This window comes from Corythoichthys intestinalis, chromosome 13 (assembly GCF_030265065.1).
Source record: "Corythoichthys intestinalis isolate RoL2023-P3 chromosome 13, ASM3026506v1, whole genome shotgun sequence".
Lineage (NCBI taxonomy): Eukaryota > Metazoa > Chordata > Actinopteri > Syngnathiformes > Syngnathidae > Corythoichthys > Corythoichthys intestinalis.
This window is the reverse complement of record NC_080407.1, coordinates 43,262,893-43,280,383: the sequence shown is the minus strand read 5'-3', so window position 1 is coordinate 43,280,383 and position 17,491 is coordinate 43,262,893. Positions and strand designations below refer to the sequence as shown.

The window sequence follows — 17,491 nt, the reverse complement described above, 5'->3', positions numbered from 1 at the left end:
TTTACTGTCGCGCAACCAATCTATATGCTTCTTGAAACCCCATTGGACAAAACGCACACCTCCCGCCTTAACTGCCTCCTGATTGGTTAGCTCGAACGAAACCAGCCATCAGCTTCCTGCGTCCGGTAAAGCGTGTGTTCCGAAGGAGGCATCCCCTTAACGGAGTCAAAACGGAAAAAATGGCGAATTTGTGCATACGGAATTTCTCACTAGGAGTTGTGCGGAATATTGTAAGGTGAGGAACATACTCGGAAAAAAATGTCCATGTGTGTTCGGTGCGTGAGTAGCGCGTAAACGTTAAGCACCGTGAAATGGCGTCATGACATGATTGGAAGTACTTTTGCTAACATTATAAGTTTAATGTATGTATTACCTTAATCGGTAGGGTTGATGTAGGGAGGGAAAGGTGGACAGAAGAGGTCAACCATTTGATAATTGATAGTTATCGAAGACCTGGTCGCGCGGCTAATGACGTCATATTCGTCGCGTAATTAGTGCGTTACGAAATCATGAATTGCCTATTTTTTTTAATTGTTTTTTTGTTGTTGTTGCTTATTCTTATTTTGGCGGTTGAATTAAAATGTATTCACATATACTGTATGTATTTCAAACAATTTACCTTACATAATAAGTATGGAAAGTAAGTGCTGCAATGATTAATCGATTAACTCGAGTATTCGATTAGAAAAAAGATTCGAATTAAATTTTACTGCTTCGAGTATTCGTTTAATTGAAAGTGGCGTTGTAATGGTTTATTTTGAAAGTCTTTGCATTTAGTTTTATTGACTAGGGTTGATACACTGCCCTCTAGTCTGCCTCGTTTCACATGGCTGAATCTACTTGCGCCATGTTAAGACCAACATAAGCCAAGTTTTTGTTTGAGCTTATGTTTTTTCTTGAAATGCATTCGTAATGTAGTTTATTGGTATATTTAGCCTTTTTTGTGGGAATATGTGTTCGAACCATTTGTTAAGAGCATTCTAAAAACAAAAAAACGTTAGCGTTTTATAGCATTTAAGCTAGCGGACTTTTGTTAGCTATTGTTCTTTTGTTGTACATTGATCCTTATTTAGTTTTTATACCGTTTAAGGCTCAACTTAGGTATTTTAATTTTTCATGTTCCTTATCCGATTACTCCATTATTCAAACTAACTAGTTCATCGTTTAATCGACTATTTAAATTATCGATAGCTGCAGCCCTAGAAACTATTTTTTTTTCTGATCCAGATCATCCCCGCGACGGTTATGCACAGCCACACAGCAAAAGAACGGTCCGGAAGAGACGTCTGCTGAAAAGCCCGAACAGAGCGTTACTGAGAAGGTCTTGGCTGAGAAGACGCAGTTGGAGGAGCAACTCAAGGAGATGACGGTATAAATAAGACGCGTTTACACAGGAAAGACATCCCTACTAAGAACTCCTTTGTCGGTCCACAGGACAAATACAAGCGGGCCTTGGCGGACACAGAGAACCTACGGACAAGGAGTCAGAGGATGATTCAGGATGCTAAATTATATGGTAACCAGAATTATTTTTTTCTTTAAATATATATGTTCTTATCCAATTATTGTGGTAACAGGGATCCAGGGCTTCTGCGAGGACTTACTGGAGGTGGCTGACATTTTAGAGAAGGCGAAGGAAAGCGTGCCCAAGGATGAAGTGACGAGCCAGAACCCTCACTTGAAGAACCTCTACGACGGCCTAGTAATGACCGAAGTCCAGATCCAAAAGGTGTTCACCAAGCACAGTCTAGTCAAGCTCAACCCTTTCGGCCACAAGTTCGACCCTTACGAGCACGAGGCGCTCTTTCACGCCCCCGCCGAGGGGAAAGAACCCGGCACGATCACCGCGGTAACCAAAGTGGGCTACAAGCTTCACGGGCGCACCCTCAGGCCGGCGTTAGTGGGCGTGGCTAAAGCGTCGTAAGAAAGCGGAGGCCCGCACCGGACATTTTGGGCAAGGTTTTTCCAGGCTTGAACATCACAATAAACCGACCAAACTTTGACTTCGGTCCCTTCTTTTAATTGATGAATGAACTTCAATGGACTCTACTGGAAACAAATATATGAATATTATAATAATGATGTAATTCTCCTTTCCTACTAGAGCCGATGATTAGCGTTTCCATTCATTATAAATGACTGCTATTAAAAGGTTTCCCAATGACATGGCCCATTATAAAAACACTCATGTTCACATTAGAGATTGACTGATATGTTGATACTAGGGCTGTCAAAATTATCGCGTTAACGGGCGGTAATTAATTTTTTAAAAATTAATTGCGTCAAATATTTTAACGTGATTTACGCACATGCCCTGCTCAAACAGATTAAAATGACAGCACAGTGCAATGCCAACTTGCTGTGTTTTTTGGAGTTTTGTCACCCTCTGCTGGCGCTTGGGTAGGACTGATTTTATGGGCTTAAGCACCCATGAGCATTGTGTAATTATTGACAACAATGGCGGGCTACTAGTTTATTTTTTGATTGAAAATTTTAACACATTTTATTAAAACGAAAACATTAAGAGGGATTTTAATATAAAATTTCTATAACTTGTACTAACATTTATCTTTTAAGAACTAGAAATCTTTCTATCCATGGATCGCTTTAACAATGTTAATGCCATCTTGTTGATTTATTGTTATATTAAACAAATTCAGTACTTATGTACCGTATGTTGAATGTATATATCCATCTTGTCTTATCTTTCCATTTCAACAATAATTTACAGAAAAATATGGCATATTTTATAGATGGTTTGAATTGCGATTAATTACGATTAATTTTTAAGCTGTAATTAACTCGATTAAACATTTTAATCGTTTGACAGCCCTAGTTGATACCATTACTGATATCTAATAAATATAAATATTAGGGTTGTTCCGATCGTTTTAGTTTGAGTATCTGCCGATCCCGATATATCCTAATCCGATTGCCTTTTTTTTTTGCTCCCGAGTCAATTCCAATCATTCCCGATAATTTTTCCCGATCATATTCATTTTGGCAATGCATTAAGAAAAAAATGAATAAAACTCGGACGAATATATACATTCAACATACAGTACAAAAGTACTGTATTTGTCTATTATGACAATAAATCCTCAAGATGGCATTTACATTATTAACATTCTTTCTGTGAGAGGGATCCACGGATAGAAAGACTTGCCATTCTTAAAGGATAAATGTGACTTTGTATATTGTGACTAAATATTGCCATCTAGTGTATTTGTTGAGCTTTCAGTAAATGATACTGTAGCCATTTAACTGTTCTGCCCAAATGCATGATTGGAAGTGCAACCATGACTGTGCGTAGTGGCACCAATTAATATATCTTCTATGCGTTGGGAAGAAACATAGGGTGTTAAGGAAAAGATCAACCACTACCGTTCTTCCCCACATTGCTTCCCACGATAATTCTAAATGTTGAGAGAGGGATTTTAAGGCTTTAGCCAATTAAAAAGAGGCTCCAAAGACTGCCAAAATTCTCTCTACTCATTTTATGCTGCCTGTTATCTCTACACATAGGTAAAACGGCACCATTATGGATTGAACGCGACAATGCATGAGTGGGTCGTGCTGCGCATGCGTTAATTGCATTAAATATTTTAACGTGATTAATTTTTTAAAAATTAATTACCGCCGTTTACGCGATAAATTTGATAGCGCTACTTTAAGCCAAAACTAGACTCTGGATGAAAGTAAGACATTTTGTCTGTAACGTTAAATACAATTCGAAAACAATTTAATTAAAAAATATATATATATTAAAAAAAGGCATGTCCGATATTTTTTTGCCGATTCCGATACTTTGAAAATGACATGATCGGACCCACACATCTTTAATAAATATATATGTATAGCTTTTTCCACTTAGCATACACTTATCGTTCAAAAGTTTGGGGTCACATAGAAATGTCCTCTTTTTTTGAAAGAAAATCACTTTTTTTTTTCAATCGAAATAACATTAATCAGAAAAACACTAGATTATTAATGTGGTAAATGACTGTTCTAGCTGGAAACGTCCGGTTTTAATGCAATATCTACGTACTTTTGTAAAGAGGCCGATTTACAGAAAACATCAGTGTTCTAATGGTACATTTTGCTTGCTAGTTGCCTTAGAAGGATAATAGATGACTAGAAAACCTTGTCCAATTAAGTTGGCACAGCTCAAAACACTTTAGGTGGTTAGAGAAGCTATAAAACTGATCTTCCTTTGAGCTAGTTGGGCATCTGGAGAATCACCTTCGTGGGTTTGATTAAACTCTCAAAATGGTCAGAAAAAGACTAATTTTAACGTAAAACTTGACAATCTGTTCTTAGAAATAAAGGCCTTTCCATAAGAGAAATTGCCAAGAAATTGAAGATTTCTTATAATGCTGTGTACCACTCCCTTCAGAGCGCAGCACAAACAAGATCTAACCAGAGTTGAAAGAGAAGCGGGAGACCCCGCTGCACAACCGAGCAAGAAGACAAGTATATAAGAGGCTTTAGTTTGAGAAATGTTAAATGGAGTGATTTATTAGCTGTTGAATACTTGCAGTAAATAAAAAAAAAAAGTTGCTATTTTGGTCAAAAACTATGTTAATTATTGCTATTGATCCTGAAAATATAGGTGATTGATTATCTTTGCATTTTGTGATTTTTGTGCATCTAGAGTAAAATCCAAGAATTTTATAGCCATTTTAAGTTTTGTTATACCTATATAAAAAATAATCGGGATTTTATAAGGGAACGACTTTGAATTTTTGGATGCCGCTGCTCATTGAGACTCATATATGGCTAAAGTAGGGGCCTGTTTTGGTTTTAGGTCGGTAGCAGCTTTGGTTTTAAAAATATTTGAAGTTTTTGAAAATAGGCCCCCTACGGATCAGCCCCGTTTCCCGTTTGATGTCAAGTATTATGAAGTCTATGCCTGAGCTTAACCTCAAATGTTTTTTTGTTGTTTTTTAACAATTTCCTTCACAAATCGTTCACATATTCCAACAAAAAACGACTAAACATACCTATAAACTAAATTATGAATGTATAAAACATTAGCTCAAACAAAAACTTACCTTATGTTTGTCTTGACAGGGAGCAGCTGGATTCACCCATGTTAGTTATGTCATATTCGCTGTTGCCACTAGAGGGCAGTGTATCCGCCCAAATAAATAAAACTAAATGCAAACACTTTCAAAACAAACCATTACAACCCCACTAACTGCTGGGTCCTTTTTGGGGTCCTACCGTTAATCAGTTGCCCACACATAAGCCTGATCAAAATCGTTTTTTTTTTTATCGGCTTATTTTAATTGTTAATTGGTCGATATTGGGGGAAAAAAGTCCATAAATCGGCCTTATATATCTGCCGGCCTATGTATTGGTCGACGTTTCTGTAACGGGGTATCGTTTCTGGTATTCTAAAAGTATCTTGACTTCCAACTCAGTCTTCCCAAATGCTGGTGTTCAACAAAACGACATCGAACGATCATCGTAAATGTATAAGTTTTAATTCACATCTGTACAATACAGCACTCAGGCTTCATTTGTGCAATAAAAAAATTCATTTCTTAATTACAAAAGCTCGTTAAAAAATAATTTCATGACAGAAAATACTGTACAGGTTACCAAGTAGTTCCTTTGTCTCCATTCAAATGAGAAATAAGAGAAATGTATCATTTAGTTTGTTCTCATTTATACACAAAGTCATTTTCAAAATGGAAACTTTGCAAACAGGAATGAAGGAGAAATTGACGAAAATTGATGACTTGCTTGGAATAGAGAATTGAAATTTAGCAGGGGAAAATAGCTTTATGCTTAATCCTGACTAACAGTATGAGCACCGCAATTCATATATATAAATACTACCATATTGTTGGACTATAAGTCGCAGTTTTTTTCTTCTTCATAGTTTGGCCGGGGGTGCGACTTATACACTGGAGCGACTTCAGTGTGAAATTATTAACACGTTATTACCTGGGTCTTTCCCAAAGGGAAAGCCAAGGTAGCGTTGTTCTGCAACTTTAGCCTATTTATATCTTTTCTTCTTTCTTAGTTCATCTTATTCTCCGCGTTTTTTCGGCGCGCCGCACAGCCCGAACCGCTCCGCCAATCGGCACCGTTCAAGTATCGAAACGTCCGGAATTTTCGCGCGACGCAGGCTTTTTTACAAATGGCCCCGAAAAATTTTCCGTTCACCTGTAAACAGCGATTTTCCAATTTTTAAAATTTTTTTCAAAACGCCACTTGTCCGACTATTTTTTTTACCAAATCACATAATTTGGGCATCAAAAACTCCGGGACGGTGAGGGGCATAAAAGTTGTATACAGAATTTGGAAATAATTTACAGTTCCCCGGAAATTTGCCAAAAACTCTCCCATTCATTTCTAATGGGAAAAGTTCCTATTCACTTACAATGGGATTTCAAGGGAATTTTTTACATTGCATTGATGCCATTGACGGCCGTGCATGTCAAATCTACTGATGCCAATGTACTTGGATTCTATTGACTATATGGATGTCGATGCCATTGACGGCCATGGACGTCCAAAATTTTTCCCATTCATTTTCAATGGGGAATTTTTTTCCCCCCCATTTCAACAGAAAATGACCAGATATCAATAGGAAGTGTCCCCCAAACTTCCCAGATTCCAGACGCTTATAGGGGGTGCTGCCATTGACGGCCAGGGACGTCCAACTTTCCCATTCATTTCTCATGGCATTTACTTTCTTAATGTCATTGACCTGCATGTTTCTCCATTGTATTGATGCCAATGTACTTGGATTCCAAATTTTTTCCCCATTCATTTTCAATGGCAAAAAAAACAATGTCCCCAAATCAACAGGAAATGACCAAAAATCAATAGGACGTGTACCCCAAATGTTCCCGATTGCCATGACGCTTATGGAGGGTGATGCCATTGACGTCCATGGACGTCCAAACTTCCCATTCATTTTCAATGGCATTTCAGCATGCTTTTTCATTTTATTGATGCCAATGTACTTAGATTCCATTGACACCTATGTAAGTTGATACCATTGACGTCAATGGACGTCCAAGATTTTTCCCATTCATTTTCAATGGCAAAAAAAACCTATCCCCACATCAACTGGAAATGACCAGATATCAATAGGACGTGTACCCCAAATGTCCCCGATTGCGTTGAGGCTTATGGAGTGTGCTGCCATAGACGGACATGGACGTCCAATTTTCCCAATCATTTTTTAAATGGCGTTTACTTTGTTTTATGCCATTGACTGGCATTATTGTCCATTCTATTTATAGACCTGAGTGGGGCTAAGATCTGTATCTCCACAGAGGAAAGACCCAGGTGTAATTGCTCCCGACATTGCAGTTTCTAGTTAAATAATGTCATTGTATTTTCACACTAAACCGCAAGAGGGCGCTCAAGGCCTGGGCTGAACACAATGCCACCGCAAAGAAAATCCTACTCTGCAGTTTACAACTGTACCACGTAACGTTAACATACCGTTAACTTATTCATCCTGTTGTTCTCCATTCTATTTTCTAAACCTAACGAAGTACTATAAATACTGACAAACGGCAATTAATTTTTCCAAAATTTAGGAAACGCAACAACATGCCATTTCATTAGCGATGGAAACTGATGTATTTTCAATATAGCGTAATTTTCGGACGATAAGGCGCACCTGCCTAATAGCTGCACACGGAAACTACATTTGGACATGAATAAGCCAAACTGGACTTTAAGCCGCAGCTGTTCTCACGGTATTATGGGATATCTACACCAACAATATATTAACCTGTAACCCTTTATTTGACAGCAGCGTCATAAGACAGTAATAAGACCAAATGAATCACCATGAAGCTTTGAACCAATTGGCTGCAAATGTGAACCTCTTCTGCCATCTGCTGTCAACACTTATCATCCAACATGCCTCCTAGCATGCATTGCAGCGCTACTGATGTAAAAAGCTATCAAAATTCATGTTCTGTGCTAATTAGATCTTAAGTTACTGTTCCAGTTGTTTCGTTAATTGCTAATAATGGTACTTGGTCACACTTTATTTGATGGTGGCGCCAATAGACGGTAATTAAACAATCATAACTATGACATGACATTGCAGTGAGCATGAATGAATGCTTATGACAGATGTCATTTTGTATCATCCGGCAAATTATCTCACTTTTGAATTCATGTAAAAGAGTCGAACTGGACATAAATGGAGTTAGTGACAAAATGAGGGGAAAAAAGTAGCGACTTATAGTCTGAAAATTACGGTAGTTTGGGTGAAAATATCCAGCGAACTCCATTTTTAAGTGCGTTTTAACGAGTCGACGAGTTTTTGAATAAATCAAAACTAAATTTATGATTAAATTATATATATTTGATTTCCCCCAAATACAGCACCAGAACATGTGATAAACTGTATGTAAATTCATTGTTTAAAATTCAACGCAATTCCCAGCTCATTCCAATAAATTCATGCGGAAAGTTTCCATATTGGAATACTACAAAATATGAATCCCCCGGTTTTTCCACAACTGTAAGATATATATACGTATATACACACACAATTTAATAAAAACAAAAAACGTTGAATTATGGTGCATTACTATGACTTAAAAAATACCTCCAAAAATTCTATAGTGCTTTGGAGTGGTGTGAGGAAGTGATGTCACTACAGACTTATTTTTCCGAGTTGTTTGCTGCAAAACAACTACAACCCCTAGCAAAAAAGTATGGAATCACCAGTCTCGGACGAGCACTCACTCAGACATTTTATCATGTAGAACAAACTCAGATAAAAAGCTTGAAAATATAATGAATTAGTTGAAAAGTGCAACTCTTTAGCATTCAGAAACACTAAAAGAAATAAATAAAAGCAATCAGTAAATCTCACTGGAACAGCACCAAACAAAAGTTCCAGCATCATCACCTTGTCAAGAATCTAAATATTTCCCTACACTTGCTCTATAAACATTTACTGACCACCACAATGTTTTTTATTCATTTCTTTTAGTGTTTCTGAATGTGTCAAGGTGATGATGCTGGAACTTTTGTTTGGTGCTGTTCCAGTGAGCTTTACAAATTGTTTTTTATTCATTTCTTTTAGTGTTTCTGAATGCTAAAGAGTTGCAATTTTGAACTAATTATTTATTCAAGCTTTTTATCGGAGTTTGTTCTACATGATAAAATGTCTGAGTGAGTGCTCGTCCGAGACTGGTGATGCCATACTTTTTGCTAGGGGTTGTATTAAAAGTGTTTTTTTCTCTTCTATTTTTACTGTGTGTGTGTGTATATATTTATATATATATATATATACGTATAGTGTTTCTAATTCATTGAGATATAAAACGAAATAAAGCCCATCTCCCACAATATAAATGCATTGGGTTGATTTCATTCCCGAGGAATGTAGATACGAGTCTAAACAGCGTCTCTGGATATCCAGCCGCTCTCGGTGAGGAAGCCGACGATCCGTTTCCTAAGGACTTTGTCCAAGTAGCTGGGTAGCCGGCTCTTGGATGGAACGCCTTGCCTCTTCTGCAGGTGGTCTTTGATAATGATGGTTTTGACTGTCAGGTAGCGCGCGGGGCTAAGGTTGAGGGAGCTGCACAGCAGCTTCTCGCGGTCGGACAGCAGCTCGAAGCCCGTCAGGTTCTCGATTGCGGCGAACTCGCCCTCTTTGCTTTCTTCTTTGACGGGGCCGGCCGGCGTGGTCCCGGAGTTGAGAGCGCCACCCCGCTTGGAGAGCGCCACGCTCTTGTTTTCCTTGCGTTTCTCCCGTTTATGGCGCGCCGCTTCGTATTCGGCCGCCTCGTCCAGGCGGGCGATGCCGTTGCGGCGGCAGCGTTGCAGCTCCCTCACCTTAGCCCTGAGCGCGCGCTCCTTGTGCATGTTTTCGAAAAGCTCCTCGACTTCTCGGTGGGCCATGAACTGGCAGAGCCCCCGCAGGCGCACCCGTTGTTCTTTCTCTTCCTTGTTGATCTTTCGTTTTGGAGTTGTGGGAACCGGCGGGCACGAGGTCGCCACCGTCGCGACAGCTCCGGGCACGTTGGTGGAACCCGGCAACTTGTCCCTCGTCTCTTTCTTGTCCCGACCCAGGAAAACGGGCACCAGGCCGTAGTCCCGGGCGATGTTCTTCCTCCTCTGCCGCTCGCGTAGCTTCCGCACATACATGTCCACGTGGGCGCGCTTCATCTCAATCTCAACGTCCTCGTCGTCGTAGTTGACCGAGAGCCCGCTGATCAGCTTCTCGGCGTCCTGGTCGAATTCGATTTCGTAGTCGTCCCGCAGCGGCATGTAGCCCAGTTGCTGCTGCTCGGCCGAGCTGATGTCCAGAGGAGGCAGCGGGACGGTCAAGCTGGGCGACAGCGCCCCCCCGCCGGGGCACGTGTGGTCCGTGACTCGGTTGGGAATGCTGTCGGAGATGCAGGCCTTACCCAGGTTGCCGTGGATGTACATGGTAACGTAGTGATCCATGACTTCCTGAGGAGTGCGACCGGCTCCGACGTGAGCGGCCATGTCCTCCTAAACGACAAATAACCTGTCAGGGAAATTCAATTTTGAACTCCACGACAGGTGTCAACTCGATAGCTCGATGAGACATGAATCAACAGAGCCAAGGATTGCCGACTTCGAAGACCAGCCAGATGCTGTGAACACGCAGGAGTACAAAGACGATACACAAGCCAAGGGTCTACATATGCTTGTTGAAAGGGCGTTGCTTACAAAGAAAACGATACCTACTATGAAAGCAAAAACGAAACTTATTACAGCCCATCTCTGGTGATTTTCCGCTGAAAAACATTGTGAGTTACGACCTTGGAAAACTTGCGCTAGCTGGTACAAGAGGGAGTGAAATCAGATAAGACAGTCCACAGAAAACCTTTGTATTATGTTCAAAGAAATAGGTAGACAACACAAACAAATCAACAGTGGGGCAAATAAGTATTTAGTCAACCGCTAATTGTGCAAGTTCTCCCACTTGAAAATATTAGAGAGGCCTGTAATTGTCAATATGGGTAAACCTCGACCATGAGAGACAGAATGTGGAAATAAAAAAACAGAAAATCAAATTGTTTGATTTTTAAAGAATTCATTCCCAAATTAAATTGGAAAATAAGTATTTCGTCAATACCAAAAGTTCACCTCAATACTTTGTTATGTACCCTTTGTTGGCAATAACGGAGGCCAAACGTTTTCTGTAACTCTTCACAAGCTTTTCACACACTGTTGCTGGTATTTTGGCCCATTCCTCCATGCAGAACTCCTCTAGAGCAGTGAAGTTTTGGGGCTGTCGTTGGGCAACACGAACATTGAATTCCCTCCACAGATTTCCTATGGGGTTGAGATCTGGAGACTGGCTAGGCCACTCCAGGACCTTGAAATGCTTCTTCCGAAGCCACTCCTTGGGATCATTGTCATGCTGAAAGACCCAGCCACGTCTCATCTTCAATGCCCTTGCTGATGGAAGGACAGTTTCACTCAAAATCTCTCGATACATGGCCCCATTCATTCTTTCCTTTACACAGATCAGTCGTCCTCGTCCCTTTGCAGAAAAACAACCCCAAAGCATAATGTTTCCACCCCCATGCTTCACAGTGGGTATGGTGTTCTTCGGATGCAATTCATTCTCCTCCAAACACGGGAACCTGTGTTTCTACCAAAAAGTTCTATTTTGGCTTCATCTGACCATAACACATCTCCCAGTCCTCTTCTGGATCATCCAAATGCTCTCTAGCGAACCCCAGACGGGCCTGGACTTTCTTCAGCAGGGGGACACGTCTGGCAATGCGGGATTTGAGTCCCTGGCGGCGCATTGTGTTAGTCATAGTAGCCTTTGTTACTGTGGTCCCAGCTCTCTTTAGGTCATTTACTAGGTCGCCCCGTGTGGTTCTGGGATTTTTGCTCACTGTTGTTGTTATCATTTTGACGTCATGGGGTGAGATCTTGCATGGAGCCCCAGATCGAGGGAGATTATTAGTGGTCTTGTATGTCTCCCATTTTCTAATAATTGCTCCCACAGTTGATTTTTTTACACCAAGCGTTTTACCTATTGCAGATTCAGTCTTCCCAGCCTGGTGCAGGTCTACAATTTTGTCTCTGGTGTCCTTCGACAGCTCTTTGGTCTTAGCCATAGTGGAGTTTGATGTGTGACTGACTGAAGTTGTGGACAGGTGTCTTTTATACCGATAATGAGTTAAAACTAGGGCTGTCAAACGATTAAAATTTTTAATCGAGTTAATTACAGCTTAAAAATTAATTAATCGTAATTAATCGCAATTAATCGCAATTCAAACCATTTATAAAATATGCCATATTTTTCTGTTAATTATATATATATTCTGGAAAATAAATTGATGGAATGGAAAGATAAGACACAAGATGGATATATACATTCAACATACGGTACATAAGGACTGTAGTGGGCATTTCACTCTACTGTCATTTAAATCTGTCTATGCTGTCCTCACTCCGAAGCGTCTACTTTTTCCAAAGCTAGACAGCTAGTGAACGACGCCATAATAATCAGACTTCTTTCTTTTTCATCTGATTTATTAATAAAATGGCCTAAAAACATTGTCCTCTTTAGACCGTCGTAAAACTACAAAAAAAAAGTACACAAGCATTGCATTAGCAACAACGTTAGCTTAGCACGCTATACAGGTTCACAAAACATAAACAAAAAGCGTCTCATACAAAAAATATCGCTTACTAACATAATATGTACATTATTTACAACAACCATACTTACGGACAAATCTTGTCCAAGGATCATATAAGCACAACATTACAACGTAGGCGTCAGCCCGAGACGTCCTGCAGCCATATTGAACTGGCAAAACAACAACAAACCATGTCGCAAAGCGACCACAAGAGTTCGCTGTTAGACAGCACAAAAAGCCTTGCTGTAAAACTTACCAAAAGGCAGAATACTATCTGAGCGGGACATGTGCGTTAGTTGCGTCAAATATTTTAACGTGATTAATTTAAAAAATTAATTACCGCGCATTAACGCGATAATTTTGACAGCCCTAGTTAAAACAGGTGTCATTAATACAGGTAACGAGTAGAGCCTCGTTAGACCTTGTTAGAAGAAGTTGACAGCCAGAAATCTTCCTTGTTTGTAGGTGACCAAATACTTATTTTCCACTCTAATTTGTAAATAAATTCTTTAAAAATCAAACAATGTTATTTTCTGTTTTTTATTACACATTCTGTCTCTAATGGTTGAGGTTTACCCATGTTGACAATTATAGGCCTCTCTAATCTTTTCAAGTAGGAGAACTTGCACAATTGGTGGTTCCTAGATACTTATTTGCCCCACTGTAGGTGAATCTGAGGTCAACCAGCCCCCCCATTTTGATAAAAAATGGTGTCAATCATTTATGCTATGTTTGTGCTATCATTTTTGAGATTTGCGATTTTAATTTCGAGTGATGACGTCACGCACCCCCCCCATTTATTGCAAAATAGACCCAAAATGCTGCCAATTGTTTATGCTACGTTTGTGTTGTCTTTTGTGCTGCTACCATCAATCGCAGCTCCTCGGTCGTGGCTGACGGAGCATACCAACTCTCTCAATAACAGAGGAGTGTCCCAACAACTCGCGCAAGCGCAGCACAAACAAATGGGACCCCTTCGGGTCCATTTTGCAATAAATGGAGGGCTTGACATATTGATTTCTCTTGAGGACGTGACTCTCAGCTAGTTGTTTGGACACCCCTATTATTGAGAGAGTTGGTACGCTCCGTCAGCCGTGGGAGTCGGATAGGGAAAAGCTGAGAGTGACGTCATCACTCCAAGTCAATATCTCAACATATATATATAAAACGCTAGCAGCACAAACTAAAACTTTTACAGCACAAACGTAACATAAATAAACGGCACCATTTCGGGTCCATTTTGGCCATAAATGCAGTTCTGCGTAAAATCATCATTCGAAATGAATATGTCAATATCCCAAAAACGCTAGCAGCACAAACAAAAATCATTACAGCACAAACGATTGACACCATTTTTACCAATTTTCAATCAAAACGAGTGGTTGACCTCAGATTGACCTATAAAAGAATTGTTAATATCTCAAAAACAATAGCAGCACAATTTTTTTTCAGCACAAACTAGCACAAACAACTCACAACGCACAAATCACTTTTTTCTGTTCACCCATAATAAAGTCATAAAAGAACCAAACTTCATGAATGTTTTTTGTGACAAAGAAGTATCTGTTCCAATCACTCTATCGGAGAAAAATCAGAGTTGTAGAAATAACTGGAAACTCAAGAGAGCCATGACATTATCTTCTTCACAAGTGTATGTAAACTTTTGACCACAACTGTATATTATTTACTGTTGTGTTTGTACATATTAAGACAGATACATTTTTTTTTGTTTGTGATCATATTAGGTGATTTGTAGTATAATCAAGAAAAATTAGAAGTTTGGATTTGCATTTCAAAATGTCGTTCTGAGGATGTGAAATTTTCCCAACAATATATGGCGGAAAATACAGACGAGACTGAAAAAACAGTTTCTGCCCTTGCTTTCCTCTTTAAAATAAACTGCTGTATTTTAAGCCAAAAGAACTGTGTTTGCGTTTGATAGAACAATATGTTTATATGCTGCCATAGCAGATTCATGGCGCATTAAGCCCCCAAACTATTTTTAATTTGTCTGTTTTACCCTGGAAACCCTGGTTTACAGACATCGCGCAACCGCGTTTGTTTCAACCCAGCCATAAAAAGAATTATATATTTTTTTCAAAATGTAATTTTTAGCTTAGAATCATTGATGTCTAATATTTCGTTTAAAAAAAAAAAAAAAAAAAAACGACTCGTATATTTTGAAATTTTAAACAAATGATGTCACAATGAAAAAAATGGTGTCCGTAAAAAAGTCACGGATATCTACCTCATAAGTATCACTTAATTGGTTTTTTTTTTTTTTTTTTGTTACTGTCGCATTTTCTCCGATATGTTAGATGACAAATAATCGATCCAAACAAAGAAAAATTGGGGGAAAAAAAACGTTTAAAAGAGCAAATATATGAAAATGAACATCTCTACCACTCCTTGATGTCTGCGATTTCTGCATTGCGACCCTTGTTATTAACATGTTTCACCCATAAAATCAGCCAAAAATCCAGCTGTGGCCATTCACAGCTGTGTCTTGACACATGCTAGATGGAGTTTTTGGGATCGAAAAGAGGTAATTACGCGATACTGTCTCGTTAAAATCATGGCGTCTTTAATTTTGCTCTTACTTACTCTCACCTCCAATTAGGGTTTTGCGGTTAAAAAAAAAAATAAAAATTTTTTAAATGCTGTCCTGTTCAAAAATTTTCTTACCCCAGAAAATTGAGATTTTAAGCTTCCCAATGATGTATCACACATACATATAGGACAATTTTGAAATCTGGCCAAACTGGGGGGGTCTCAGTGCGGAACTTCAAGTCAACTGAGTGTTTTCCGTGTCAATATTTTTGAATTCTTTGGGTTCAAATAGAGTGATACTGGTTTTCCCATTGAATACAATCTTTTGTTTGGTTTTATACGTGATATATTTTTCAAGTTCAATCCAAAATTTCGCAAAAATGGGGCAAATGAGTCCAAAACCGAACAGTTTGTGCAACACGAGCGTTGTTGTGACGTCATCAGCAGGCGCCCTAGCTGATTGTGTACCTACACCTGTTTCTATTAAAAGCGATAATTGAGGAATTGCTGTTATTGGATATACTTAATTGCCAATTTGGACATGTCTTTTCTAGTTGAACCAGTACTTTTATTTGAACCTGTCTTAAATCAACATTACGTGCGTACTTTTGCTTTAAAACAGCAAAAACAGTGAAAGAAATAGAAAAGTTGTTACCCAGTTTCCGAAGCCAAACTGTTCGATAGCATCGAGGAGCGACTGCTCTTCCCTGCTCGTCCATCCTCCCTCGGCTTCGGGACCCCAGAGGGAGAAGCGACCACCGTCGACCTGCTGGTAGCCGTGCCATCTCCGGTGGTTCCCGATCTCTGCGCCCGCCGAGAAGCACTCGGGACACAACTCGATATCGGGACAATCGGTGCAGCGGAGCCGGAGATTGGTCACGTCTGCTAAGCAGTTCACGCAGTACTTCTTCCCCAGGTCGGCCATGTTGGCTGACTCTCGGTCCTTGTTGTTGGAGGAAGAATTTGCGCGCATGCGCACTGTTTCTTGCTCCGGTAGGCTAACGTCGCCCTCTGCGGGACGTTGCCTGTTGGTACAAGCACATACAGAACAAAACGAGAACTGAGTGAAAATGGCTAATTTGGAGGCCTGAACATGATCGAAAACTCACCCAAATTTGCACATACATGCGGCTTGGAGTAAATTTATTTAATTTTGCAACCTTGCGAAAAAATGCCTCCCCCTTGAAGTTTTCAAAAAGGCCTCTCACGTTTTTTTCAATGTAGAGCAATGAAATTCAGGGAGTCGATACCTTGTCCAAAAATGCTCTAAAAAGTCTCTTGCACCTATAGTCAAAACCCTGCAGGAAATCGTGTATTTTGGATTGAATGTGAAATTTTTATCAATTTACGGGTTGAAACCTTGGCGCCTCGGGAGTTAGTTGGATCCTCCTCAGAGTCAGAATTGGTGGGACTGTTCATGAGATCTGAAGTTATCAAAATTGTGAGTTTCCATTCACGGGCCTTGCTTGGGTAGGGTGCCAAATTCGGCCTTTTTTGCAGAGGGGGGGCATCCATCCATCCATTATCTTCCGCTTGGTCCAGGGTCGGGTCACGGGGTCAGCAGCTTTAACAGGAAAGCCCAGACTTCCCTTTCCCTAGCCACTTCAACCAGCTCTTCCGGTGGTATCCCAAGGCGTTCCCAGGCCAGCCGAGAGACAGTCTCTCCAGCGAGTCCTGGGTCGTCCCCGGGGCCTTCCGCCAGTGGGACATGCCGGGAACACCTCACCGGGGAGGCGTCCAGGAGGCATACGAACAAGATGCCCGAGCCACCTCAGCTGGCTCCTCTCGACGCGGAGGAGTAGCGGCTCAACGCCGAGTCCCTCCCGGATGACCGAGCTTCTCACCCTATCTCTAAGGGAGAGCCCGGACACCCTGCGGACGAAACTCATTTTGGCTATTGTATCCGGGATCTTGTTCAATATCTCAATAAATATCTGCGCCAAAGTTCCCGTGCTTGTTGAGAGTCATAATTAAAAAAATAAGTTGCTATTTTGGTCAAAAACTTATATGCTATGTTAAATATTGCTATTGATCCTGAAAATATAGGTGATTATCTCTGTATTTGGTGATTTTTGTGCATCTAGTGTAAAATCTGAGAATTTTATTGCCATTTTGTTATACTTATATAAAAAACAATTAATCGGGATTTTATAAGGGAATGACTTTGGATTTTTTTTGCCACTGCTCATGGAGACTCATATATGGCTAAGGTAGGTGCCTGTTTTGGTTTTAGGCCGGTAACAGGTTTGGTTTTGAAAATATTTGAAGTTTTTGAAAATAGGCCCCCCACGGATCAGCTCCGTTCC

General features: G+C 40.1%; 3 protein-coding genes across 10 annotated transcripts in view; 1 reads left to right on the top strand and 2 right to left on the bottom strand.

Moving 5' to 3' along the window:
- Positions 1–478, bottom strand: part of sorcs2 (sortilin-related VPS10 domain containing receptor 2) — a 218,663-nt gene extending 218,185 nt beyond the window's left edge. For 5 of the 8 annotated variants that reach the window (XM_057853880.1, XM_057853882.1, XM_057853881.1 and 2 more), the window contains exon 1: positions 374–477. The gene's annotated coding sequence lies outside the window, so the exon portion shown is untranslated. Of the gene's footprint in view, positions 1–373 lie in introns of all 8 variants that reach the window. The other 3 variants (XM_057853877.1, XM_057853878.1, XM_057853879.1) reach the window with 1 other exon arrangement.
- Positions 71–6,704, top strand: grpel1 (GrpE-like 1, mitochondrial). Its single transcript, XM_057853894.1, has 4 exons — positions 71–235; positions 1,228–1,369; positions 1,435–1,516; positions 1,578–6,704. The coding sequence occupies exons 1-4, from the start codon at positions 180–182 to the stop codon at positions 1,922–1,924; spliced, it is 627 nt and encodes a 208-aa protein (XP_057709877.1). The 5' UTR covers positions 71–179; the 3' UTR covers positions 1,925–6,704.
- A 2,476-nt stretch (positions 6,705–9,180) lies between these two features.
- On the bottom strand, positions 9,181–17,391 carry tada2b (transcriptional adaptor 2B). The gene is made up of 2 exons (XM_057855829.1): positions 15,841–17,391; positions 9,181–10,497 (listed from the first exon to the last, which is right to left on the bottom strand). Exons 1-2 carry the CDS (start codon positions 16,156–16,158, stop codon positions 9,394–9,396), a joined length of 1,422 nt encoding a protein of 473 aa, XP_057711812.1. The 5' UTR covers positions 16,159–17,391; the 3' UTR covers positions 9,181–9,393.
- Positions 17,392–17,491: the final 100 nt, after the last annotated feature.

Excerpts from the sequence above, each read along its gene's own strand:
- grpel1 (XM_057853894.1), top strand. The coding sequence starts at position 180 with ATGGCGAATTTGTGCATACGGAATTTCTCACTAGGAGTTGTGCGGAAT. Across the intron at positions 236-1,227 it reads GTTGTGCGGAATATTGTAAG|ATCATCCCCGCGACGGTTAT; the intron begins GTGAGGAACATA and ends TTTCTGATCCAG. Across the intron at positions 1,517-1,577 it reads TCAGGATGCTAAATTATATG|GGATCCAGGGCTTCTGCGAG; the intron begins GTAACCAGAATT and ends TTGTGGTAACAG.
- tada2b (XM_057855829.1), bottom strand. The coding sequence starts at position 16,158 with ATGCGCGCAAATTCTTCCTCCAACAACAAGGACCGAGAGTCAGCCAAC. Across the intron at positions 10,498-15,840 it reads AGTTTGGCTTCGGAAACTGG|GAGGACATGGCCGCTCACGT; the intron begins GTAACAACTTTT and ends TTTGTCGTTTAG.